The sequence below is a fragment of the Pistacia vera genome, unplaced genomic scaffold, assembly GCF_008641045.1.
Source record: "Pistacia vera cultivar Batoury unplaced genomic scaffold, PisVer_v2 Contig184, whole genome shotgun sequence".
Classification (NCBI taxonomy): domain Eukaryota; kingdom Viridiplantae; phylum Streptophyta; class Magnoliopsida; order Sapindales; family Anacardiaceae; genus Pistacia; species Pistacia vera.
The window spans coordinates 229,024-256,091 of NW_022195938.1; the positions used below are offsets into that span (position 1 = coordinate 229,024).

The 27,068-nt window shown below is 34.2% G+C and overlaps 3 protein-coding genes across 7 annotated transcripts; 1 reads left to right on the forward strand and 2 right to left on the reverse strand.

The window, feature by feature from the left end:
• The first annotated feature begins 217 nt into the window (after window positions 1–217).
• LOC116126836 lies at window positions 218–2,982 on the forward strand. The gene is made up of 8 exons (XM_031412510.1): window positions 218–560; window positions 672–759; window positions 887–972; window positions 1,453–1,531; window positions 1,706–1,765; window positions 2,304–2,425; window positions 2,505–2,576; window positions 2,723–2,982. Exons 1-8 carry the CDS (start codon window positions 271–273, stop codon window positions 2,823–2,825), a joined length of 900 nt encoding a protein of 299 aa, XP_031268370.1. The 5' UTR covers window positions 218–270; the 3' UTR covers window positions 2,826–2,982.
• LOC116126835 lies at window positions 2,898–11,574 on the reverse strand. 5 transcript variants are annotated; one of them, XR_004127539.1, is made up of 8 exons: window positions 11,336–11,574; window positions 10,959–11,078; window positions 9,752–9,874; window positions 9,501–9,645; window positions 9,324–9,409; window positions 9,008–9,099; window positions 3,144–3,587; window positions 2,898–3,064 (listed from the first exon to the last, which is right to left on the reverse strand). XR_004127539.1 is itself a non-coding variant. In XM_031412506.1 (7 exons), the coding sequence occupies exons 1-7, from the start codon at window positions 11,476–11,478 to the stop codon at window positions 3,310–3,312; spliced, it is 987 nt and encodes a 328-aa protein (XP_031268366.1). In that variant the 5' UTR covers window positions 11,479–11,574; the 3' UTR covers window positions 2,898–3,309. The 5 variants fall into 5 exon arrangements, 3 of the variants coding, with proteins under 3 accessions (XP_031268366.1, XP_031268369.1, XP_031268367.1); XR_004127540.1 differs by lacking the exon at window positions 2,898–3,064 and adding an exon at window positions 7,648–7,731 and having other exon boundaries at window positions 3,569–3,587; XM_031412506.1 differs by having other exon boundaries at window positions 2,898–3,587.
• Window positions 11,575–13,987: 2,413 nt separating this feature from the next.
• On the reverse strand, window positions 13,988–25,560 carry LOC116126792 (katanin p80 WD40 repeat-containing subunit B1 homolog). The gene is made up of 20 exons (XM_031412471.1): window positions 25,220–25,560; window positions 25,025–25,111; window positions 24,766–24,896; window positions 24,426–24,543; window positions 24,070–24,296; window positions 23,800–23,902; window positions 23,057–23,127; window positions 22,881–22,955; window positions 22,631–22,774; window positions 22,312–22,518; window positions 19,713–19,848; window positions 18,993–19,523; window positions 18,448–18,507; window positions 18,242–18,363; window positions 16,571–16,705; window positions 15,578–15,652; window positions 15,339–15,451; window positions 14,758–14,874; window positions 14,590–14,658; window positions 13,988–14,469 (listed from the first exon to the last, which is right to left on the reverse strand). The coding sequence occupies exons 2-20, from the start codon at window positions 25,050–25,052 to the stop codon at window positions 14,406–14,408; spliced, it is 2,526 nt and encodes an 841-aa protein (XP_031268331.1). The 5' UTR covers window positions 25,053–25,111; window positions 25,220–25,560; the 3' UTR covers window positions 13,988–14,405.
• Between the last annotated feature and the right edge of the window lie 1,508 nt (window positions 25,561–27,068).

Here is a 27,068-nt window from a genome sequence, read left to right on the forward strand (position 1 = left end):
TGATTTCATAGTGATGTTTCTAGTAATGGGCTGTGATTAAAATTTGGAAGATAAAGTTTGATAGGTTTCCATTTTACAAAGAAAGTTTTATGTTGTGGCCTATAATATACTCTCTTCATCATTATCAAAGTTAACTGAAGTTAAGGAGTAAAAACTGTGTTAAATAAAATAAACGCAAGTCGTATTTATGGATATGTATAAAACAAGAACATAAAAGAAACTGAAGGTAAAAAGGATTAGGCATATGAAAATATTACACTCCATCGAAAAATGTTGTCAGTGAGGATGTTGGGTTTAAGTAGTAAAACCCATGTTCACGTTCTGAATCAATTATCAAAATTTGCTTTTGTTCAAGATAAGCCCTTTTTGTCTTGTAATTCACTTACAATCTCACCTGTGAAGACACCAATTCGTGCTGCTAATGATGATGAAACAGCGAAAAATGAAGTTATGACCAAAGGGTCAGGAACCACGGCTAGAGGAAGGAGACTGCTCAAGGTTCGAGAAGAGAAGAGGAAAAGAGAATACGATAAACTTCACAAATATCCTGCTTGGGCCAAGTAAGTGTTTGAATTAATGTCTCAATGAATGGACATCTTTTCTCCTAATAATAATAATAATAATAATAATAATAATAATAATAATAGAAAAAATCGTTTCTTCTGTTGCAGAGTCCTTGAAGATGCCTGCAAAGATGATGAGGAGCTCCGAGCAGTTCTTGGAGATAGCATCGGCAACCCTGAACTTATGAGAAAACGGGCAATTATCTAACTTAACCCTTTAAATTTTCTTCTAACAGCTTTTGTATTGATGTTGTTTATGCCAGCTTTTATGGATAAAGATTATGTCCAGATGAGTTTTAATGTCTTAGGCAAACATGCTACAGGTTGAAGAAAGAGTTAGACAGAAGGGTAGGGACTTCCAAAAATCGAAAACAGGCTCTGTCGTTGCATTCAAAGTCGGCTTTAGAGAGTAATCTACTCTTACTCCTTCAATTTCAGACACTGTTATAAGAGATTTCAAAAATATGTTACATTTTCTATATCTTCAATAAATATGGGATTTCACATGCGATGGTAATTGATTATCTAAAGAAATCACTTATATTCATGTTGATGATAACTCTATGAAGATAAGTCTGCGAATGCTCTAGCACTTTTTATTATTATTATTATTCTGATTGGAGTCATTAGCACATTAGTGGTATCAACATAGTTTGCTTGGCTTTTAGAAGTTACATTGGCCACAAAATCCATTAGTCGTTGACTGCAAAAGCTGTTTTTGAAATGGCTGGGAGCTGTATTAGCACTGGAATTGCATAGAGTAACATGAGGGGGCATGATTGATGCTGCGGGGTTCAGTTTGTTTACTGTTTTGGAATCTTTGTCTGCATTGGAAAGTAATTAATAAACATGCAAACTTGACTATTGTAGTTCTTTTTTCTTGTGACAGCTTTAATCCTATTGATTCATACATATGGTTTGAATTATATGGGTCACCATCTGATCGAGACGTTGATCTTATTGGTAGCGTAAGTGTTTCTCCGAGCATTCTCCACCTAGTTCCCTTCATTGGCATTGAATTTTTATTCTGTTATCACAAACATGTTTAATTATTACATTTTCCTGCTTGTAACCTCTTTTTTTGTTTTTCCTTTTATTTATGTTTATGGGTCCTTAATTACTTACGACAGCTATACATACAGGTTATTCAGTCATGGTATGTCATGGGGCGACTGGGAGCCTTTAATTCTTCTAATCTGCAGGTTTGTTCATACTTTTCTCCTTAACATTCTATTTGACTTTAAAATGTTGTTTGCTCATTGTGATGTTTGATTGATGGTGTGGGGATTATATCCCAAAGCTGAATGTAAAAGCCTTTGGTTTCAATCAAGAGGTGAAAGGGTTCAAATCCTGTTCGGCTGTCTACTTGGGAAATTATTAGGGATGACAAGATGGGTTAGTTTGCGTTGTATGTTAAGACGATCGGCTGTCTACTTGGGATATTATTAGGGATGACAAGATGGGTTAATTTGTGATATTTGTTGGAAAGATTGAGGGATTTCTTGGTTGAGGGCTTGCATATCATTAAGTTTTATTCCTATTTTTGCCGTGTCTGGAATAATATAAAAAAATATATTCATTTTTTAAAAAAGAGGCATTTTTGGTATTCTGACAAAGAGATGAACCAACTAGAGATGGAAATTATTTTCCCCCTTGTGATTATTAGCTGAGTTGTTTTAGTTTTAGTTATTAGTGTGCAAAATTAGAAAATGATGTTTGCTAATATAGTGTTAATGACAGTTGGCAAATTCATCAATGGAGTATGATCCCCTCTATGATGCAGATAAGGGTTTCAAAGTGATGCCATCATCATTTCATGATATCAGTGATGTTGAGTTTCAGGATAACTGGGGCCGTGTATGGTATGACTCAGCTGAATCTCTGTTGTTTTAACTCATTGACACATTTGTTTCAGTCTGAAGTATATTCATAATCTTACAGGGTAGACCTAGGGACATCTGATTTTTTCGCCATTGATGTCCTCCTCAATTGCTTCACAGTGTTGAGTTCAGAGTAAGTTGTGAGAATAGTTGTATGCAGCGGGTAGATGTTCGTTCTTGATAAAATCCATTTCTTGCAACTTAAGCTTAACTTTTTCCACCCCGCTCTTTGTGTGTGTGTGTGTGTGTGTGTGTGTGTGTGTGTGTTCTTGATGACAGGTACTTGGGCATTCAACAGATTGTTTTTGGTGGGCGTCGCATGGGTGATTGGGAAGAGGGCATGACAGACCCTCAGTTTGGATACAAATATTTTAAAATCTGAAGTAAATCTGGATTCTGGATTTCTGTTTTTCCTGTTTTGTTTACTATTATAAATGTATATACTTTCTATCCGTTGGAATGAATGAATATTAGATGATTAACGTTGTCTACACATTCTTAGTTGTAATCATTTTTGGCTTCAACCAGAACAAGCCTGTTTGCTATCTTACATCTTGAACAATATTTGTATTAGTATATCTCTTTCTCTTAACTGGAGTCGCAAGACAGCCTCACCAGAAACTGTACAATGAAATGATGGTTAATTAGATGATGTTCAAGCATGAAAGCAGTAACTTGAGATGGCAAAATATATACATACCTTCAACTTCGAAAAAAGGCAGAAATATTATGGGATTCTTGTCAGCTATACATTATCCTCTATATTTAGTCTAGCGGTTTGTACAAACTACGGCAACTTAAGAAAGTTTTTAGAAAATGTTACTGGTATAAAACAAAGTGCTGAAATATATGGGATTCATTGCATATTAGAACCTACGAGACATGAAGAAGTTAAAGTCATGGTGCTGGAATCCAAGTTGCTTCAACCAGGTCGATGCAGCACTCAGATAACTGATTACCCGCTCCTGATCTGACATCTCAGGATTTATCCAAAGTCTCCCAAACATCTTGTAAGTTGCCATTGCAAAAGGAGCAAACAATATCTCACCTCTCCCATTTCCTTTGGACTTGTCTCTAGGATTTTCTTCCCAAGAACTCATGCATTTCAGTTTCTCATCCTCCTCTGTGATGAAATTTGGGAGACCTAATTTGCAAGAAAAAAGATAAAATATATGTTCAAAGTAAATATCCAACTGTTACATATACTTGACTAACTAACAAACTTTAGTACAAATCAACAAACTCATTGGCCCATTGTTACCAGCTGATTCACATCACAAACATTTACCTAAACAAGCTTTATATAGATGATTACATTACTAGGAAAGTAGACAATCAGTCTGGACAAGATATCTTGCAATGGTCATTGCTGTGCGGTTGAACAGTTTTCTTGCATAAAAGATTCAAATGAAGCCAGACAAGATTCACTCAAACTAATAATTAAAGAACAATATTAATATTGTTTACTGTTTTGGATACTCAGTCATTAAAGTTTACTCCAGGCAAACCATATTCCAAGAAGAGTTCCATAAAATTTTCAGTTTTTTGGTCCCATTTCTTTTCCTCAGAAGGGGAAATTCATACATAATTACATTTGTAAAAAAACCAGAATAATATTGGTTGTTTCAAGAAAATCATTGTCTAGGAAAGAGACTTTAATTTTAGATTCTTCAATTATGTGACTTTTCCGTACAGACTGTTTTAATTGAAACTCTAAAAAATCAACTCTTAACAAGGAAACAAACTTTGAATGAACAAAAGAAAAATAAATAACTAATAAACTATAAATTATCCTAGTCCAACTCTAAGAAAACCCGTAACTTAAATGTAACCCTTCTTTTTACCCATAATCTTCATGAACACACAATATTCCTTTCCCCTTGAAACAGTCATTGTCCCCAAGGAAAAAAAATTTGTAACTTTAAGTTCATTGCACTAGTTCAGAAAAGAAAGTGTTGACAAATGAAGAAACATTTTGAAAAAGCTAATTTCAATTATAAAATGTGGAAAAAGTGTAAAGGTGAACTGGATGAGCTGGGCGGAAGGAAAGGCTTGTTATGGACTATTGGAATGTTTGTTGTGACTACCAGCAGCTTTACTACGGGTTTGGGTTCAGGTTCAGATTCGGAGGTTTGTAATAGTGATAGAGGCTCAAATATAAATTTAGGTTCAAGTACTTCGTGGGATTAAGAGGATACCAATAATTTGAATAAAGATAATCAAAGTAAAATATAAATTATCTTAATGTAACTCTTAAGATAATCCGAACTTAAATGTAACTCTTCCTGTAGCCATGATCTTCATAAACATGTAGCATGCATATCATACCAAAAAATGAAAATATCTTTTTCAAATGAGTTTCTTACAAGACATATATTCATAGTTAGTTATACTGAAAGTTCCAATTAAAAGACCATACCCACTTCAAACTTGATTTAACAGATAAGTGTTATGGGCTTTATTTTATTTCTCAACAATTTGCCATGTGACTATATAGAAACATGCTTGATAGATGAAAATCACACAACATAAAAGAAAAAAGAAGTCAACATGATTCTCCATATGGAATATAATTTTTAAGTTTTGGGTTTCATTTTATTTCTAGATAGTTTTCCAGATACATCAGGACAGTTGGGACTGCCACAAGGACCACAACATAAAAGAAGAAAGTTGTAATATTAAATTTTCTAAATGGAAGAATTGAAATCTGATTGTGACAATCTAAAGATAATAACCAAAGCGAGGAATTCATTCAAGATACTCGTAAGCACAGGCTAAGCAACATAAGGGCCAAAATAAAACATCCAATAATCCAAAGTCATAAGTTCATTGAATAAGGCAAAGAGTGAACTACCATCAAAAAGCTACATAAGGGTCAAATCCATAAGTTCGGCTTGGAGAAAAAATACCAAGACAAATATTGCTTCAGCCCAAATACATGAACCAAGAGTAGAGGCAAGCACACAATATTGTTTAATGGTTCATATTCAAATAGTTAAAAACAGGCAATACCCCACAACGCACACAGAGACTCATACAAGTCCATTACAAAGGTTTTTCTAGTTCTCACAACGAATATTATTTTATATTCCAAAAGTAAGATATTGTTTACAGATTCTATGTCACCATCCTTTTTTTTTAAAAAAAAAAAAAAAAAATCAAACTCTTGCTTATGTATCAGAATGTTATTTGCAAGGACCTGATTTTCAACTTTAACGAAGAAGCGGAGACACTTAGCCTTGAACTGTCCCTAAACATATCCATTACATTTTTTTTTTGCTCTTGAAATACTTCTAAGTAGATATTAAGGTTTCAAAGTCATTTCCAGTAAAGGAAAAATTGAGCCAAACGCATACCATGCACTAAATTGGTTTAATGACCCTTGATACATTAAACCTCAAGGTCTGTCTTGTTCTCGCTATATATATCACTATATATTCCAAAAATAAAATCATTTATACATTCTATGTTACCTCCCTTTTGTACAAATCATGCTCTTCCTTAATTAAGTATTGAAGCATCATTTGCAACACTCGCATTTCTAGCCCCAACATAGATACAAAGATGCTCAGCAATGAGTTGTCCCTAACAAACTCTATTAAACGCATTTTGAACTTGAAATTTGAGTTGCAACTTTCTCGTAGATATTAAGGTTTCAAAGTCATTTCCATTAAAGGAAAATTTGAGCCAAGTGCTTACCGCACTCTAAATTTAATTTAATGGCCCTTGATATATTAAAGCTTAAGGTTTGTCTTGTTCTCATTACAAACATCACTATATATTCCAAACTCGGATATTATCAACACATTCTACTTTGACATCCTTTTGCTAAAATCAAGCTGTTACTCAAGTACCTAAGCATCATTTGCAAGTACCTTAATTCTAGATCCAATGAATAAGCAAACACACTCAAGCTCTTCAGTATTAAAGTGTCATTTTAAAGTACCTATATTTCCGCTCTTAAGAAAGAAGCAAAAACACTTAGCCTACTTATTGCCAAACAACTCCATTAAATGATTTTTTCACCTTGAAATATTCTTGCTCTAACTAACTTCCAATAATACTCTTGATATGTTAGACCTCAAGGTTTCTCTCGTTCTTACTATAAATATCATTGCAGATTCCAAAATCCCGTATGTTATAAACACATTCTATCTTACCTTCATTTTGTTAAGATCAAGCTCTCACTGAAGTATTGAAGTGTCATTTGCAACATACATTTCTGACTTCAACAAAGAAGCGGAGATACTTAGCCTCGTTTTGTCCTTAAGCGCCTTTGTCAAACACTTTCGGGAAACTAAGATTCCAAACTCCAATTAGCTTTGTAGTAGATATTAAGGTTTCAAAATCGTTTTCCATAAAGGGAAAATCGAGCCAACCATCAAATTGGCTTAATAACCCTTCATATGTTAAACCTCAAGTTGGCAAAAGAAATAAGAGACTGAAGACACTAATCAGATCATAAAAGTACCCAGTCAAATACTTTTAAGGTTGTTATCATTAATTTCTTTAAAAAAAATTGATATTTAGACACACTAGAATTTGAAAATCTTTAAAATTTTCAACAAATTTTGATATTCATGAAAAACCACTTATAAACTCGCCCAGACTCTCTTGGAATTTGTTTGAATTTATTGTTCACAGGGTTTTGATCATTTGGGTAGTTATTTAAATCGTGTCACATGAATTTAGACAAAATTTCAAGGAAAATCATTGATTTTAACTCAAAGTATTTTAAAAGTTAGCCTATCCTAGAAAGTTGGAATTTGACAGCATTTGTTCTAAAAACCCAACACAATTATATTAATTACTTTTCCGTTCCAAAACTATATTATTACAGATTCATTGATTTAACTTTTCTTGTTTATGTCACGTTATCTTTCCCTTTATACATAATGTCTACCCTCGCATTTAATATATTTTCTTTATATACATACAAAATTCCATAAAAGTTCATTAGTTTTAGTTTCTTATGATCATTGACTAATATCAAACGAACATTAAAGAATTTAGAGGCACTTTCCTTTTCTTTTCTCTTATTTCCATATTTAGCTAATTAGATTCATTTACTAAAGCAAACATGACAAATGGAAACACATAAATTCTGGCTATAGTTACTTATCAACCTAAAACATGGTAAGGAAATCCATCAAATGGAAAATCTCACTTCATCTCCTTATAGACAAATAAATTAAGCCTAAAGCCTTGAATGAATTAAAAAAGAAACAGCAATGACTTTTAGAATTTATAGTCCCATTTGGTGTTGTTTTGTGCAACAGGTTTTCATTCTGCAAATCCAAAAGACATGTAACATGAGCTCGGTAGTTGTACTTGAAAAAACAAGCATCAGAAAACACAAAAACAAAATTCCTAAAAACTAATGTTAATTTGGAAAACATACCATAAATGTTTCTGCATTTTAGAAAATACAGATATGACATTTTATATAAGCTAACTCATACAAAAGGGGAAAAAAAAAAGTCTCAACCTTTGCCCTCTTTTAACTACTGTCCTATCTCTTTCTTCCATGTCATTCATTTCTAATAATAGCTGATCATACCCAAGTCTGCAGCATTGAGAAAGACTATGTGACACATGGAGTAGGATCAAAGATTCCCCAGTCACATATAAGTGGTTTTGGGTTGCAATTTTCACCATGAGTGGTACTAGTTGCCAGTTGCCACTCCTTCCCATAAAAGCATAAGCTTTCTTGTATGTCAGCTTTAGTTTATCACTCACAATCATAAGAAGAACCACTTTAACTTTAGACTATAAGAATCACTATTTGCTCCCATCATCAAATAGCTGTATACCAAACACATCAAATTGATTGTCAAACGGTCCCAAATTGGCAGGTTGGCACTGTATAGTGGAAGTCTTCACCAGAGAGGTTCTTGGTATCATGAACTGAGCACAACATCTAACCAATAACGTCTTAAGCTATAGGTTCTAGGCCAATCTATGTTAAAACAGCAATCAGTATCTACATATGTGTATCACATTTTCTCGATTTGAATGGTTAATGACAAATCCATGAACAATCACTTTCTAAATCATAATTTTTTTGGAAATGGCATAATCTTTACATCTTGCATTGGGCCCTAACTCAAACTACTTGGTAAATCTAGTTTCTACAAACATTTATTTGAAAAGAGAAATCTTTGTCTTGATTGATTAATAATCAGATCTACTTTAATATAATGAAAGTTTCCTATTACCAACATTAGAACTGAGATATATCTAGAGTCTAATCTCCATAAAGTTCATTCACTCTAATTTTAACTGGAAGTTTGAGGACTAAAAAAAAAAAAGGAAAAAGAAAGAAAGAAAAGGGAAAGAATGCAAACAAGAGTATAGGAGCTCCAACATAGTATACATATAATCTGAAATGATCAAAACAAGAGGAGAGGAAGAAGCAAACTATGCATATAACATAAAGAAAATGCATATACAAGGAACTTAATATCCATGCCTACTTTCTAGAAAAGATACAAGATCATTTTCCCCCCTTACAATAAAGGATAAGAGAATTGTTTGTTCTGGTTAGAGAAAAAGGAGACTTACCTTCAAAAGATGGAGATAATTTATGATAAGTGAGGAAACATGCAGATAATTCCCTTACATTTCTCATTGTTGGAATCTGATAGATGGGATACCTAGATAAACAACAAAGAATTATTTAAGAATTTTTTGACTTACATATCTAGTAATCCAAATAAGATATCTCAAATTCTCAATAACTATCTTTAGGTAATGAATAAAATAAACAAAAATGTGATTTTTAATCAATGGCCAAATTAACGTTGTAAAGGGATTAATTGTAACACTAAGCAAAATTTCATTCGGGAAAAGCCTCATAATTGTAGAATGTCTAACATACCAAGCAATGGCCATCCAACTATAAAGAGAGATATCTGTGCTTTTGAATTTCAACAATCTTGGGTAACCTTGAGATAACTCATTGATCTGATTAAACACGTAAAAACAAAAACACATATTGAATTGTTTGAGCTTCATCTTTAATAGAAATGAAAACCAAACTAAAATGATTAAGTACCTTTTCTGTAAACGGGAGTCTGTAATAAGGACTTGATATCTCATTGTATTGGCAGTACAGCAAACCAAGTTGATCTTCTATTTTTGGTGCTCCATAGTACTGGTTATTGATTGAATCATCTAAATTTGGATTAGCATCTGCATTCCTACTTAATTAAAAGTGTAATTCACCTCAAAATTAGAATTTGCATTCATATATATACATAATTCAACATAAATTAATGGTGTAAAGTGTAAACTTAGATAGAAAACCTGATTAAAGGAATGGAGGGTCTGGCAGCGTTAGTATATATCTGGAGGGCTGATAAGGAAGGAGAATAATATTGTACCACACTCTCATAACCGTCCAACATAAGAGGGACACTTGCACCATAACTGCTCCATTCAACATATAAATTCCAGAGATCACTTAAGGAGAAGCAATCCGCTTCATCTTTTACTAAGGGCTGCCAGAAGCCATTGAAGATTTCAAAACAATCGTAATAGTTAAAGACTTAGGAATGGCTACTTTTTCATAATATAAGAAAAATGTTAATTAAACCAAATGCTTTTTCAACAGTAACTGTCACTCCTAATACTCATTCTGAAACACTTTACTGTATCACCTAAAAGGTAAAAATTTTTTTAAGAATATAAATTCCACTAACAAGCATCTTCAAGCAGTTTTATAATACATAAATAAGATATTAAAACTCAAGAATTCGATTCAAATGGAATATAAATCAACTATCATTCATCTGTACAAATTAATTGTTTAAAAAGTGGAAATTTATTAGAATGAAAAGGTAACATTTAACCAAAAAAAAAAAAAAAAATTAACCTTACCAACCATACAACTGTTGGCAATTTCTATTCCAAGTTCAAATTTTCACATGACTTGAAATAGTCGTTTTAATTCACCAAAAAAGAAAGGAAAAGGTAAAGGGAAAATCTTAACCCTTCACTCACAAACATGTCTAATCATCACAAGGGAAATTAGAGACATTAAAAGTGAAAATAGAATTTATTACCGTTTGCTGGAGATGGGTAGTAAGTGTGGGAGTAATACATTCAAGAAAGCATTGAATGTTGGAGTGGGTAGAACTAAGTGGGTATTGTAAGTCCCAGTAAGAGAATGGCATGACTAATGGTAGATGCTGCTTTCTCAAGGAGGAGAAAAAAAGAGAGGAAAAGAAGAAAATTGTTGAAAGTTTTAGAAATTAGTGTTTAAAGTCCCCTTCTCATTAAAAAAAAAAAAAAAAAAAAAAATTAATTAAACTTAATTAGTCACTTGCATGCTTGTTTCCACAAATGGCATACAACAGTACATCCTTATCGACTCCACCACAAAACTTTTCACAATTTCCTTTTCCACATTCAGTTTCTCCTCCCTTCACCCATTATCAAAGTTTTGTTTCTTTTTTCTTATCATTAATTAAGGTTCATTTCCTTTACTAATATATGAAGGAAAGAGAATTACTTTAATTTCCATGCGTTTAACATAATTGGCATCGAACCTAGCAATATAACAAAATTAAATGAAGGATCCAGGTTGAAAAACATTATTGTTTGACATCCATGCACTTTCCCATTTGTGGACCTGCAAATAAAGCAGAAGACAATTATTTAACTTAAATTTGGACAAAACCACCCCTTGGTTTTGATTCCAAATGAGTGAGAGCCTACTGGATTAGAAAACAAGACAATAACTCAAGTCAAAAATAGTTTTCTTCTAAACCACTTTGATTCCCATGGTTTTGTTTTCAAAAGCCTTAGTGGTTTCAGATAAATCAAGCTTATCTAATCTCTGCCAAATGACACAAAATAACTGTTGACAAGTGTTAGGGCAAAGCATACCTTGATTTTTTGAATAGAAGTTTCATTATTTGGCTTCGTCTTCTTCCCCAAATGACATGAGTGCTGTACATACTCTTTTCACAAACCCCATTAACCATGAATTTCGTTTCCAGTGGGAGAAGCTTAAAGCTTTGGCTTCCCATTTGATTCTGCTACCAAAATTAAGAATTTAAGATCAGAAGAATCCGAAATATAACCTCAGAATCCCCAAAAATAACCTTTTGCGATTTCAAATTCAAATATCGTAATGAATTTTGATTTTAAGAGACCAAAAAAATCATTTTTAATTATTGACAAATTCAGTAAATAATAAAAGATAATTTTTGTGGGCCCCCCCACCAAAAAAAAAAAAAAAACAAAGTCAACTTGACCTTAATATTAAGGATTGCTAATGAAATCGGTTTTCCTTAATTAGTTAGCGTAACTCTTCTTCACTACTCTTTCCCTCCTCTTCCAATTTGCCATTTTCAGTATCTTTGAGTTTTGGGATATGATGATACTGGGTTTGAACAATGTTGAAGTTGGGATCTCTGATTAAAATTCTGAAATCTCCTCCCAAAATAAACATAGGTCATGAAGCTCATCAATATAAGTCCTCCGACTCCGAACGTTCATATTAGAACCTAGAGTGGGAAAAATTCTCTAGAATTAAGTATATGTATCGAGTGTTGATCATTGTTTTAAAAATCGGACCGGAAGGCAATCCGCTCTGATAGCCGAGTCACGGTTCAACCGGTTGGACCATCAGTTGGACCGGTGACATCATCATACATCATAATGACGTTAGCACATTTTTAAAAAAACTTTTTTTTTTTTAGATTTCTATTTTTTAATAACACAATAACAACTTAATTACCATCCAACATGATTCAAAGTTCAAATTCAACAACAATCCTAACATAATTTAAGTATTTAACAACAATTCAAAGTCCAAATTCAAATATGATATTGTATTTACATATTAAATGACAAAACAAAATACATAATAATTAATAACAAAATATTTGATGCAAGTGTTTTTTCTTTGATCCGTCTCCATGTTAATTGAACTTCACACATTATCATCAAAATTCATCACCATCATTATCATCATATTGTGTATGTTTCAGAACTTGAGATGTCCTACAAAATCTTGAATATTGTGTATGCAAAGGCTACTGTCTTTACCTTATAGCTTGCCAACATGAATGTCCTACAAAATCGCACATCACCTAGAGCCTATACACCCTGCAGCTAACACGACTATATACAGAAGCATAAGAACATTTTACTCCATAAGATCAATCCCAAATTTGTCAAAAACTATGCTACCTTTGATAAAGGTCAAATTAGAGTAACACAATTGAACTGACCAGTATGTTTTGAAGAAGACTATATATATTGACACAACTATACACACATTACAACCTTTCAAATGATTGTCTACCGTATTTCTAATTGCTGAATGCACAATTCATAAGGTAATAGTTAATTTCTAAAAGCACAGAGTCCAATAGACTATAGTTAGAAATGTAGCATTTTCGTTACCCTAGTTGGCAAGAGAACCATGAACTGGTGGAGTTGCAAAGAACTTCATCTCAGGACATAGATTGTATTGACCTTCTTTGCACTGATTGCATCGCCAGCAGCTGATCCCTGGTTCTAGGGCCACACGATCACCGGGCACTAAAGTCTTCACTTCATTTCCCACCTCCTCTATGATCCCAACACACTCATGATCAATCACCATAGGCTCTTTCACAACAAAATCTGCACATCTCAAGGTCTGAAACATACACAATATTCAGAGTTCTCAGTTAAGAATCACCATAGGCTCTTTCACAACAAAATCTGCACAACAAAATTCATTGATTATTGCTCCAGATTAAGTTTGCAACGAAATCATTATTGATTATTGAAGCTGGATCGAAGAATGGCGTGTTTATTATCTGGATCGATAAATGGAGCTGTCGTCAACGAATGGAGATGTCACCATCGATTTCCAGCGAGGAACAGAGCTGTCGTTGTCGATTTCCGGCGAGGGAGGAAGACGTCATCGTCGATTTTAGAGAGTTCAGATGCGATTTGGGTGGGATTTCAGAGAGAAATCTTCGTAGAGAACAAACAACGGAGACGAAGTTGAAAATTTTTTTTAGAGAAGAGAGAAGAAGCTGAGAAATTTGCGTAAGAAACTGCAAAAGAGATGAACTGATCGCGAATACGCAATGAGAAGAAGGCTGCGTGTATCAGGTTTAGGGATTTTTAATTGGATTGGTTTATCAATCGGTCCAGTTGGACCGACGATTCGCTAAAAATATCCAGTTTTTTAACGATTTAACGCGATCCATTATATTATAACGGTTTTAGGATTGACCCGAACTGGACACGTGACCTGTTCCCAGTCCAACCGGTTGGACTGGCCGGTCCGGTCCAACTTTTAAAACAATGGTGTTGATCAGAATATTACAAAGAGGGCTTGCTTCAAATGCTGGTAATGGAATGGATACAAATAACTTCTGCGAACAGAGCTACATGATACACCCTCAAATTATAAAGATCCTCGCCTTTTGAGGTATCTTGTAAAGTCAAAGATATTATCCAGTATTTTTACTTGGCAGTTGGCACTTAATTCCAAACCATTGCATTAGCTGCCAAAACAAGATTACACCATGCTCAATATAAACTCAGCTTGCTCTATTTCAAGATTTGAATAAGTTGAGAATCCATGTGTTAAGAGTTTTGTATATTCACGTTGAAAACAATAGTTAGATCAAAAAAACACGCAAAAAGTTATATCTGGACAAGCTACACATTGGGTTAGAAGGAAATATAAAGTGGATGGATTCTCGCCAAGCAGGTACAGAGTTGATAGTTGCCAAAGCCAGCAGCAGGTACTATTAGCCCTATGATCCAGTTAATTTAGTAGTAGTTAATGCCTCCACTTAGCAATGTACATGGAGGACCCAGGGCATGGAAAGAAATCAAATACTGGTTCTTTCTTGCACCAAAACATTTCAATTCCACAGCAACTTAAAGAATTTAACCCATGCTAAGTTGAAACAAGCTGCATTTCCACTCAGCATGATTTCACTCATGAAACTTCTTGGAGTGCTAAACTCAATTCTTGAGCAGATTTTGCGACAGAACCCCCTCTTCTACAGGGAAAAAAAAAGAATGAAAACAAAACAAAACAAAAACAAAGAATGACATCTCCACCATTACTCATTGAAATATCCAACGAACAGAAACCATAATAAGATAATAGTATTACCAACCTAGTCAGAATCGGCAAGCAGCGCTTGACTTTTTCCAGCTCTATAAAGCAAAGGTTGCAGCGTTCCATCCTACAATACCAAGTAAGCATTAGAATGTCATACCATTTAAATAAACTACTTTCCTGTCTATGAACTGAACACGAAAATTTGAGACAAAACTGCACAAACCTTTGCTCAGCCTCAATATCGACGCCAACAGACGTTGATGCTGACAATGTTGAATAGATCATCGAGCCAAATATTCTAACAAGTTTAAGCAGCATGTCCAGAGAGATGCTTAAATGCCTAAATATGGACAAACTGTTAAAATGCTGATATCTCAACTCACAAAATTAATGATAGTATTTTATTTTGCATTTAAAATCAAGCAGGTTGTCTCAAGCTAAGGAAAATGAAAATTTTGAGTCAATGTCCTCCTCTCCATCAGAATCTACGTTCAGAAAAGGAACTACGAATTTATACATTCATACAAAGGAAACTAAGAAGTTCTTAATGAAAAGATATAAGCACAAGTAATAGAAGAGTTTTATGGAGAATTCCTGGCTTGTTTTGGAATCCAAAAAGGACTGAAAATATTTCACTGAGACAGGATTTTAACTTCTCACTTTTGCAAATTCATAGCTCTCACTTAATACAAAGAAATGACTCAAGGATTGGAAAAAGATATGTAGCAATGAATAGATCAGGAAAAGTGGGATTGACTATTGGAATAATACACCAACAACAGGAAAATATCACAATCCTTTTACCTATCCATGTCACTTTCAAGAAGACCTGACAGAAGAGGGAGAAGACAACTGCAAATATCCAACGTCACTATGTCAATTTTCTCTGTCATAATGCTCATTACATCAGCAAGGACCTACAATTTACATGACAAAGGAAGCAGATGATGGGCTCTTCAACAATGAGTGTGAGGAAACAAATATTCGTTTCAACATCCGATCTTTGAAATGGATGAATATATTATTCAATAACAAGCTCTTACAGCATCATCAGCCATCTTTTGCATAGCACTAATGGCCCCCTTAAAATCGTTCCTTTCCCAGTATCTAGAAACTACCTACATAAGGTCAAGCAAATGTTAGCAAATGCAATAAAACAATATCTATATCAAGAGATTATTAGTCATTGCAACACCACTATTTTTGTGGCAGTAAAGCAGATTAAAAAATTAAACAAGACAGCACTCCGATTACTTAAACTGTTAAAATAAATAAACACAAATCATGGTCTAAAAACTCTTCACATGAGCGTGAAGAGTAAGGCTATAGTTAAGAATAAGGAACCTAAGGAATATTTATGAGTATGAATTGGAGAGATTCTAAGATATAGATTCTACAATGTCAAAGCATTGGGATAATTTGATGGCTCAAGAAAAGTTAAATGAAGTATGCACAACTTATGCTTCAGAAAGGACCCTGGCATAGAATTAATACTAAATATGGGAAAAATAAAAAGGCCAGAACCAAAGAATTACATAGCAGAAATTTAGATAGAAACATGACTAGCTTGGTTAACTTAGAATTTTGCTAAAAATAAAATCTATTGAAAATAATGTTTTGATTTAACAACATATATATAATAAAAAAGGTAAAGCTATTTAGCCAAAACTAAATAAGTAGCGCATATATATTTATCAGAATACTGTGCTACTCAACAAATAGTAATTGAACAAAACACCAGAGTAGGAAACAAAAATGCTAGAGAAACAACAGAAGTTCTTGAAAAATATTAGAAGGATTTCAGAACACCTAAGTCCCATTCAACACCTTGAGCAAGACGGTTAACAACCAGTCTAATTTAATAAAGGTCAGATGAAGAACACTCTCCAAGATGATGTGTCCTAAAATTGAGAAAGATTTGAAATCATACTACAGAATTTCAAGCTTCGTATGAGAGTAACTTCTCATAACATTCATGCTTCAAAAGAACCAAAGAGTTTTATGGTATCTATTAGCATAACTTTGTTGAAGATTACCTGTAACTTAGCCAAACGGGACTGCATAGAGCTGACAAACTGATCATGTGGTTCCATTACATCTGCACTAGCATCCTCATCGCTAGCATAAACCATTTCTTTTTCGACAGGTGCAGTATATCCTCTCTGTTTAAGCTTTATGTCATTAAGCGACAAAATAGAAAAAATTAGCGCACAGCAAGAAAGTTAAAAGTTGAAAATAAAAATTTAAAAACACAAAGATATTTGTTGAAGAAGAGACATAGTTAAGGGCCACTCCATACTAATTACAATTTTCAGTTAAAAATACAGCATACAAAGTTAATTTGTAAATTTTAACAACCTATGGGAAACATGCCATTAATAATCTATGGATGCCTTAGATGGCATATTAAGTGGATCACTGTAACTTCATATTAAAGGTACATTTGCCTCATTCAAGGCTGAAGTGAAAAAGTTTAGAAGGATTTCTCCAGATTGTAATGGGTCCACCTATTGTAATATATACACAAGGAGCATATTTATAACCCAAAACATTGACCAGAGAAAAATATTATTAGTAGCTTCAAACAAAACACAAAAGATAATACACGCTATTTTAAGGAAGTGATGCTCGTTGGCCAAAGGCTCTGCATGATGATAGATAGTCTCTCTGTCCCCAGATCAGTTTAGGAAGCAGCTTCCCAGCCCCAAACCCCCCAAACTTTATGCACATTAGCAGGCCTTATGCTGTCAATAACCACCTTCTCTCTTAGAGTCCACCTTGTCAGGTCTATGTCCCTCCATCACACCCTTCCTCATTATGTGTGAAAACTCTCTCCATCAGATTCTTTGTGAAAGGAGCCAAACTCAGAAAAGATTGTATGAATAAGCTATTTTGAAAAAGTCGATGCACCTTTGGTTCACTATTCCATCGATAAAAATTGAAGCAAGCCATTTGAGGTAGTTTGATTACACTATTGGAGATGTTGTGGAGATGAAGCTTTCCTCTCTCTACTAGTTTTTTATAGTATGATATATTGTTTCTTGTTATTTATGGGTAATGCTAAAACTTGTAGGGAATTGGTTTTCTTTTGGCTGTTAGTCTGATATCCTGAGCCAGGAACAGATAATTTCTGATTAAACATGATAGCATAAAACATATTAAGAACTTAACTAATTAGCTTTTGTTCTATTTCTAGCAATTTTCCTGAAAACTGGCCAACTGAAAAAGACAGAAAAATGTGCAAAATGATAATGATGAGTGAGAAATTCTCAGCAGAAAATGAAGCAACACGAAGACATAACAAAATGAAGACACTAATAATCCAAAAAGTTCAAGGTGTCAGTACAAAAAAGGTTCATTGTACACACATTAGCTCTTTTTCCACTTTCCTTTTTATTTTTCTCTTTATCCAGTAGGAACCAGTGGTCTACCCCTTTTTTTAAGTTAACGTCAAATAAAAAAATACAATTACTGGATAGAAATACAAATTTACAGGGAAAAAAAAAAAAAAATTGAAATAGGACTTGTAGCAAAATATCTTTTCAAAAAATTATCTCTTCAAAAAATTATCTCTTTCTTCAGAAAATGTTCATTGACATTGGTAAGGAAAATATATAATGCAGTAGTCTCCTCTAAAAACTACAGTTAGTATGCAACTCTTCTTTGTCTGTAGCCAAAATAAAAAATAAAATAAAATGTGTTTGTACCGCATTGAACGGAGGCATGCTTCCAGTAGATACTGTCCCTTGGGAAATACCGGAAGTCGGTCCCTCAAAATTAGGAGATCTTCCTCTTGTCTCCCAATTTATGACAAGTGAACGCATTCTTCCTAAATTTTTTTTCAGAATGTACGAGGAGTTAGACACCAATAGACTGCTTATAACCATAAACCAAGAATGAGGAAAATCTATACCTCTTTTTTGACTTTCCATTGGAAAAGCATCTCTGGTTGATTTATTGCCCAAACTATCATCTGAAATACACATTTAGAGCTCTAGAGTTAAAAGTTAAAAATTTCCTTCAAGTGATCAATGTATACAAATTATATAAATACTACAACAAACATTCTCAAAAAGAGGCTACCAATCATCAAACATCTGAACACATGAACTGAAATTCAAGCAACACAAGTAATGGCAAAAAAGCTAAAGATAATGACAGAATTTTTTTTATAGCAATTAGGATGACCTTTAAAGGGCAAACATGTCTGTGTAAAACCATATTAAATGGGAATTAAGACTCAGAAATTTTATAGTAACTATCAGGCCAGGTGACCTAGACATATATTTGAAATTGCAATATATGGTCTATCTGAATACCAAAAGATGAAACTATGCACATGCAAGAAGATAAAGAAAAATCATATAACCTTCATAAGCAAACTACTGACGAACGTGAAGCCCAAAATGAAATTTAAATTGAAGGTAAAAAGAATATTTGGAAGGTCTGTATACATACATCTTTCATCGTGGTAGCTAGCAGGAGACTCCGACATTGACATTGATTCACTCTTACCAGATATGACAAACCTATCATCCTTCATGTTCCTTTCAGCAGCAGATGCTCCCTGGACTGAGCCTTTAACTGCAGGGTAGGTATTCCTATCTGCAACACTACTCAATTCAGAAGCCTTAGGGCCTGTGGTTTCAGAGAGAACAGGGAGAGTTGGCCGGTCAACCTCATCTCCACTATTTGGAAACTTCCGGAAATCAGCTGTCTTAGATTGCAAAGAAAATGGCATTGTTCTTCCAACAATGTCAACTTCTTTTCTGGATTCAGCTGCTTGCTCAAACCTAGTATTTGTTCTAGGGACAATTACAGGTACAATATCTGACTTGTTCAAGATTGAAACGTTGGATGTTGAGTTGACCTTTGTAGAATTCCTCTTTGAGACTGTTGCACTAGGAGCTGTCACAGAACTGGCTATACTTGTCTTTGGACCTGTGTTTAAATTGACCCTTTGAGGGGTACCAGGTACACTTCCTGTGGCTTCAACCAGGACAGAGAACCAAGAATGAGATAAATATGTCACACCATGGACAAAGAAAGAAAGTTCATACCAAGAAGTAGGCAAAAAGAAAAAAGAAAAAAATAAGAAGATAAGATACAATAGAATAGAACAGAATATAAAGCTAAAATCACCAGTAAACTTTAAAACATAAAATGAGAGTAACATACATGACAAAAATTTTGACTCCTTAACAGGATCTGAATTTTGAGAAACAGACAACCTTCCAAGAGATTTTGTTTCCTTCACCAAGGGATCTGAATTTTGTGAAACAGATAACCTTCCCAAACTAGCCTTTCCAGTGTTCTCATTTAGAACTGAGAAATTCCCACCTGAACTAGATTTAGATTCTGAATGGCCATTTGATCGGGTAACACTGCCAACAGCATATGGCTCTATGCGCTGTGTGTGAGGTAAAAAAATGCAACACATCGGTTTAAAAATGAGATCAGTTACAACCAGCACTAGAAAACAAGTAAAAGGACCAGCAAGAGCAAAGAAAAATAAGTAATACCGAGATGTCTACAACCCACACTCCCACACAACTTTGATTATATGAGCAGCCGAGGAGTTTGCCCTCATGAACATTAAGATCTGACAATCTTGACCATCCCACATCCACACCATCATGACACATTATTGGTTCCCAGGAGAAAACCTGCATTGAGATAGATAAAAAGTAAATAAAAAAACAAGTCAAAATGGAACATATCCTAGTATAAGATGTGTATGGTAAAAGGGATGAAACTATAAAGAGGACTTACCTTCAAACTTTCATGCAATCCACAAAGTAAGGTCCTCCCATCTGGATTAAAGGTCAAGCAGCGCACTCCAGTGGTCTGTAGTAAAGAAGAAAATTTACACAGACATTCTCATGTTATCTTATTGATGTTGGAATCCACAAAAATTCAAACAATTACCCCATAAGGCATAAAATTACCTCAGGGCCACCTGAACCAATTAGCTCAAATGTTTCAAGGTCCCAAAATTTCACAGTCCTATCAGCTGAACCTGAGCAAAGGCAAAAGCAAAATATCACATAAATCAAGCAAACACCAAGTGGCATATTTGCTGTAAACAGTATTGCATTGGAGTGACTAGAGTAAACATGAGAAAAGAAATGGATATGCACACAAGTTTTATGAAAATGATGTTCTTAAAACCTAAGATCACCTCATGCTCTCTTTACTAAAAGTTTTGCATAAATGACAGAACCAACATCAATACATAACCAAAAAGGCAATACTTGACAGGAAACAAAAGTAAAACACTGGAAATTTAAGAACATTCACATATTATTTCTCGTAATTTGAAAGAACAGAATATGGAGGAGCCAATCACCAGGTGTTCAACTCACCAAACTGTAATATTCATTTTGACTAACTCCGCATCAAGCAATTTCTTAGTGACAACGCCTATACCAATATACCTTATAAAGTTTGTAGCTTCGTATTCACTTATGGGTTATCTCTACATGTACTTTGGACAGGAAGGGGGAGAATACAAGGGGAAAGCACCCAGAAATAAACATATAAACAATCTCTCAATAGTGACTATTACTACCAAAAAAATATTAATAAAGTAATAAACAAGGAATGGATTAAATTGCAGAACTAATCAAATTGTAAATAAATTATATTTGCAATGCAAAATTATTTGTAGAAAGAGAGAAATATAACTAACCTGTTGCCAGCAGAAATTCATGAGGATGAAAATCAATACACTGAACCTGACCTTCATGACATTTGAAGTCATGCAACAGCTTTCCAGCAGTGAGATCCCACAGCTGTTAAGATTGTGTACCCAAATCAACCAAAAAATTTATATATGAGCAAATGCATTTATCTCTATCATATAACTGTGGATGAATGGACATATATACCTGACATATACAAATGATTCATATTACATCAATTCCAAAAACACCTGGACTATAAGGAAAGAAGTTCTAACCTTCACGGTATTGTCCTCTCCTCCAGATACAACCCAACGACCATCTGGAGTAAATCTGATGGCATTCACCCCTCGGGTATGGCCCTTGTACGTGTGGATACATCCCTTCTTTCTGATATCCCATATCTTAAGATTTGTGTCAAGAGAGCCAGATGCAAAGAATTCCCCAAATGGATGGAAGTCCACAGATATGCAGTTGGATCTGTGACCAGTAAGTGTGCGAACAACTACAAAAAATAATAATAATAATAATAATAATAATAATAATAATAATGCAACAGAATAAATATAATCAAGATAGATATAATTTGTTGAATGAAGTTGAAAGAACTTTTTTGCAAAATTGAGAAGCTTACTCTTTGCCTCTTCTAAATCCCAAAGCTTGATTGTACCACTTGCCGCTCCAGCAGCTACTAAAACTTCTGAAGAATCAAAGCTTACAGAATCGATTCCACTTGTATGTCCAGACAGACTCTGAAAAATGTGAGAAGAATTCCTCTTTGAGACTGTTGCACTAGGAGCTGTCACAGAACTGGCTATACTTGTCTTTGGACCTGTGTTTAAATTGACCCTTTGAGGGGTACCAGGTACACTTCCTGTGGCTTCAACCAGGACAGAGAACCAAGAATGAGATAAATATGTCACACCATGGACAAAGAAAGAAAGTTCATACCAAGAAGTAGGCAAAAAGAAAAAAGAAAAAAATAAGAAGATAAGATACAATAGAATAGAACAGAATATAAAGCTAAAATCACCAGTAAACTTTAAAACATAAAATGAGAGTAACATACATGACAAAAATTTTGACTCCTTAACAGGATCTGAATTTTGAGAAACAGACAACCTTCCAAGAGATTTTGTTTCCTTCACCAAGGGATCTGAATTTTGTGAAACAGATAACCTTCCCAAACTAGCCTTTCCAGTGTTCTCATTTAGAACTGAGAAATTCCCACCTGAACTAGATTTAGATTCTGAATGGCCATTTGATCGGGTAACACTGCCAACAGCATATGGCTCTATGCGCTGTGTGTGAGGTAAAAAAATGCAACACATCGGTTTAAAAATGAGATCAGTTACAACCAGCACTAGAAAACAAGTAAAAGGACCAGCAAGAGCAAAGAAAAATAAGTAATACCGAGATGTCTACAACCCACACTCCCACACAACTTTGATTATATGAGCAGCCGAGGAGTTTGCCCTCATGAACATTAAGATCTGACAATCTTGACCATCCCACATCCACACCATCATGACACATTATTGGTTCCCAGGAGAAAACCTGCATTGAGATAGATAAAAAGTAAATAAAAAAACAAGTCAAAATGGAACATATCCTAGTATAAGATGTGTATGGTAAAAGGGATGAAACTATAAAGAGGACTTACCTTCAAACTTTCATGCAATCCACAAAGTAAGGTCCTCCCATCTGGATTAAAGGTCAAGCAGCGCACTCCAGTGGTCTGTAGTAAAGAAGAAAATTTACACAGACATTCTCATGTTATCTTATTGATGTTGGAATCCACAAAAATTCAAACAATTACCCCATAAGGCATAAAATTACCTCAGGGCCACCTGAACCAATTAGCTCAAATGTTTCAAGGTCCCAAAATTTCACAGTCCTATCAGCTGAACCTGAGCAAAGGCAAAAGCAAAATATCACATAAATCAAGCAAACACCAAGTGGCATATTTGCTGTAAACAGTATTGCATTGGAGTGACTAGAGTAAACATGAGAAAAGAAATGGATATGCACACAAGTTTTATGAAAATGATGTTCTTAAAACCTAAGATCACCTCATGCTCTCTTTACTAAAAGTTTTGCATAAATGACAGAACCAACATCAATACATAACCAAAAAGGCAATACTTGACAGGAAACAAAAGTAAAACACTGGAAATTTAAGAACATTCACATATTATTTCTCGTAATTTGAAAGAACAGAATATGGAGGAGCCAATCACCAGGTGTTCAACTCACCAAACTGTAATATTCATTTTGACTAACTCCGCATCAAGCAATTTCTTAGTGACAACGCCTATACCAATATACCTTATAAAGTTTGTAGCTTCGTATTCACTTATGGGTTATCTCTACATGTACTTTGGACAGGAAGGGGGAGAATACAAGGGGAAAGCACCCAGAAATAAACATATAAACAATCTCTCAATAGTGACTATTACTACCAAAAAAATATTAATAAAGTAATAAACAAGGAATGGATTAAATTGCAGAACTAATCAAATTGTAAATAAATTATATTTGCAATGCAAAATTATTTGTAGAAAGAGAGAAATATAACTAACCTGTTGCCAGCAGAAATTCATGAGGATGAAAATCAATACACTGAACCTGACCTTCATGACATTTGAAGTCATGCAACAGCTTTCCAGCAGTGAGATCCCACAGCTGTTAAGATTGTGTACCCAAATCAACCAAAAAATTTATATATGAGCAAATGCATTTATCTCTATCATATAACTGTGGATGAATGGACATATATACCTGACATATACAAATGATTCATATTACATCAATTCCAAAAACACCTGGACTATAAGGAAAGAAGTTCTAACCTTCACGGTATTGTCCTCTCCTCCAGATACAACCCAACGACCATCTGGAGTAAATCTGATGGCATTCACCCCTCGGGTATGGCCCTTGTACGTGTGGATACATCCCTTCTTTCTGATATCCCATATCTTAAGATTTGTGTCAAGAGAGCCAGATGCAAAGAATTCCCCAAATGGATGGAAGTCCACAGATATGCAGTTGGATCTGTGACCAGTAAGTGTGCGAACAACTACAAAAAATAATAATAATAATAATAATAATAATAATAATAATAATGCAACAGAATAAATATAATCAAGATAGATATAATTTGTTGAATGAAGTTGAAAGAACTTTTTTGCAAAATTGAGAAGCTTACTCTTTGCCTCTTCTAAATCCCAAAGCTTGATTGTACCACTTGCCGCTCCAGCAGCTACTAAAACTTCTGAAGAATCAAAGCTTACAGAATCGATTCCACTTGTATGTCCAGACAGACTCTGGATTATAGAAAGGAAATGATAGTTTAGCAGAAAGGGCATTCACCATGTTATTTGGTTTTTCAGTATGTGTCCTTAGTACCAATAATTAAAACTATCAAGTCTAGCACTTAGTACAATACAAGTTTGGACAGGAACTTTTCTTTTGTGTGTGTCCTCTGAGACATGTATATTTATATAAAATAAAAATAAAAATAAAAGAAATATAGAAAGAGAACTGACCAGAATGGCATTGGGTTTACCAATGGCCCAGAGATTGACCTTGTGATCTTCACCTCCAGTGACCAAAACCCTCGATGACTTCCTTCCAATCTTGAGACAATTGACTGTAGAAGAATGTGCTACAAATTCCTCTAAAAACAAATTGTTCTAGTCAAGGGAACTAAACTCATCACCATAATAACAGTAATGATAACAAATTAAAGATTAAAAGAGAAGAGATCTGACGAAGCAAATTGTTTTTAAAACCCTAGAAGGATACGTAGCTTGTAAGCGCGTTTGGTAGTCATTTTGAATGGAACAGCGGAAAATCTGAAAATTTTAGGGTGTGCTGATCTTCCTCATGTCACTGAAAGATCAAAAAAAGTGAAAACTGAGAGATCAGAACGAAGGAAAAAAAAAGAAAAAGAAAAAAGAAAAAGAGGAAGAAAAGAGTGAAGGACACAGATAAGCATACCAGTAGCTGAGAGTTAGGTTGAACGGCAAGGCAATGGCGGTGATTTCGGTTGAGATTTCTCGTAAGGTAGTAACCGTACTAGTAGAGAAGTAGTAAGTCATAAGCATCCAAAAATTTTAACAAAGAAACAAGAATGCAGGTAAGGTAACTGTATTTGAATTATTTCAAAGTAAAATGGACTAAAACAAATTGATTATTTATTAGTCATAGAAGAAAGAGAAGAAGAGAAGAAACAAATTGTAAATGTGCAACTCGTTCAAACTAAACTCAATTTACAGCAGCAAATTAAATTAATCCAATCCCTAGATGAGAGGAAGGAGAAGGAGGAGGAGGAGGGAATGTAATTAATAAAATAAAAAAGACAAAAATATTTGAAATAATATTGGGTGAAAATAGATTGTGAAAGAGATAGAAGGCCCATGGTGAAAACTACCTACCCTCTTTCCTGAAGTTGGAAGGTTGGACCGTCTGTCCACCATCCGGGTCCGGGTCCAGGTTCAGCCCAAGCTAGAGCTCCCTCCCACTTCAACTCAAAATTGAAAAATATTAATCAGCAGAACCCCACCACTTCATATTTTATGTATCTACCTTTATTTATCTATTATCATTTCTTCTTTCTGTTACTTTTTTCTTTTTTTTTTTATTTGGGGGTTGAATTAAACTATATGTTGTGGTTGCAGTGTCTTTCGCTTCTTTTCTTAATTAATGGGTGGGAACCACTTAATAATTATTATCACAAAAACTTAATATTCACTGCCTCCATTATAACATTAGTGGAACAAATACATCATCACGGGATGTGAACAGAACATTAACCATTAGGAATTAGAACAGGAGATTCTTATGCCTCGAATATAATCTTGTTGCTTTAAGTGCTGGCATCAAACACCAAGTTCTAAATTTCATCAATCAATAATATGGTTTAAGTCTCCTAACATCTTTGCAAGTAAATGTAAATCTCTTTCTCATCACCGCTCACACCTACTTCAATCGTTTCTTGTTTAGTGAAACATCCAACCCACTTTCAATTAAATTTTCAAACTCATTCTCTGCTCATAATGTTACCTTATATGGAAAAATATTATTACTAACCGTAAGACGTTATGTATGATAATATAAAATAATTAGGTCATGGTAATGCATTTCTCCTTTTCAATTTTTATAAATATTGCATACAAACAAGTTACCAGCACACGAACTAATTATATATTTGTAAAATCCTCTATGTACTATGAGTTGCTATGGATCATATCATGAACGCTCAGGACATTGATATTTTCATCAAGGCTCATGCCGTCACATCCACAATCACAACTTGAGATTTGCCAAATCAATATTGACAATTTCCACATGAACTGCAGGAGACAATGAGCACATCCATATTAAAATTGTTGAGGTTTCTAAATTTGATTTCTTTCTTTATGCTCGTATCTTTTGTAGATGAAAGAATACAAAGCTTACTTGGGTATAATTGATGCAGCGACGGAAAACAGAGAGAAAAAGATGATCAGCTCATCATTCTGCATTCCTCTGTAAAAATCTATAAACCACAACCGCTACGTTTTCGCTCAACCCAATAGTAGAAAGACAACAAGATGAAATGACGGAAAACACACAGAAAAAGATGATCAGCTCATCATTCTGCATTCCTCTGTGAAATCTATAAACCACAACCGCAACATTTTCGCTCAACCCAATAGTTAATAGACACCAAGATGAAAATGACGGAAAACACAGAGAAAAAGATGATCAGCTCATCATTCTGCATTCCTCTGTAAAATCTATAAACCACAACCGCAACGTTTTTGCTCAACCCAATAGTTAATAGACACCAAGATGAAGATGACGG

Bases quoted from the DNA above. Each gene is read 5' to 3' on its own strand.
- LOC116126836 (XM_031412510.1), top strand. From the start codon at position 271: ATGTTGTCAGTGAGGATGTTGGGTTTAAGTAGTAAAACCCATGTTCAC. The intron at 561-671 runs GTAAGTGTTTGA...CTTCTGTTGCAG, and splicing joins AAATATCCTGCTTGGGCCAA to AGTCCTTGAAGATGCCTGCA. The intron at 1,766-2,303 runs GTTTGTTCATAC...TGTTAATGACAG, and splicing joins TTAATTCTTCTAATCTGCAG to TTGGCAAATTCATCAATGGA.
- LOC116126792 (XM_031412471.1), bottom strand. From the start codon at position 25,052: ATGACTACCAAACGCGCTTACAAGCTAC. The intron at 23,903-24,069 runs GTTAGAACTTCT...CAATCTTAACAG, and splicing joins GAGAGGACAATACCGTGAAG to CTGTGGGATCTCACTGCTGG. The intron at 22,775-22,880 runs GTAAGTCCTCTT...ATCTCAATGCAG, and splicing joins GATTGCATGAAAGTTTGAAG to GTTTTCTCCTGGGAACCAAT.
- LOC116126835 (XM_031412506.1), bottom strand. From the start codon at position 11,478: ATGGGAAGCCAAAGCTTTAAGCTTCTCCCACTGGAAACGAAATTCATG. The intron at 9,875-10,958 runs GTAATTCTCTTT...TGAATGGAGCAG, and splicing joins TTAAACGCATGGAAATTAAA to TTATGGTGCAAGTGTCCCTC. The intron at 9,646-9,751 runs GTTTTCTATCTA...TTAATTAAGTAG, and splicing joins CCCTCCATTCCTTTAATCAG to GAATGCAGATGCTAATCCAA.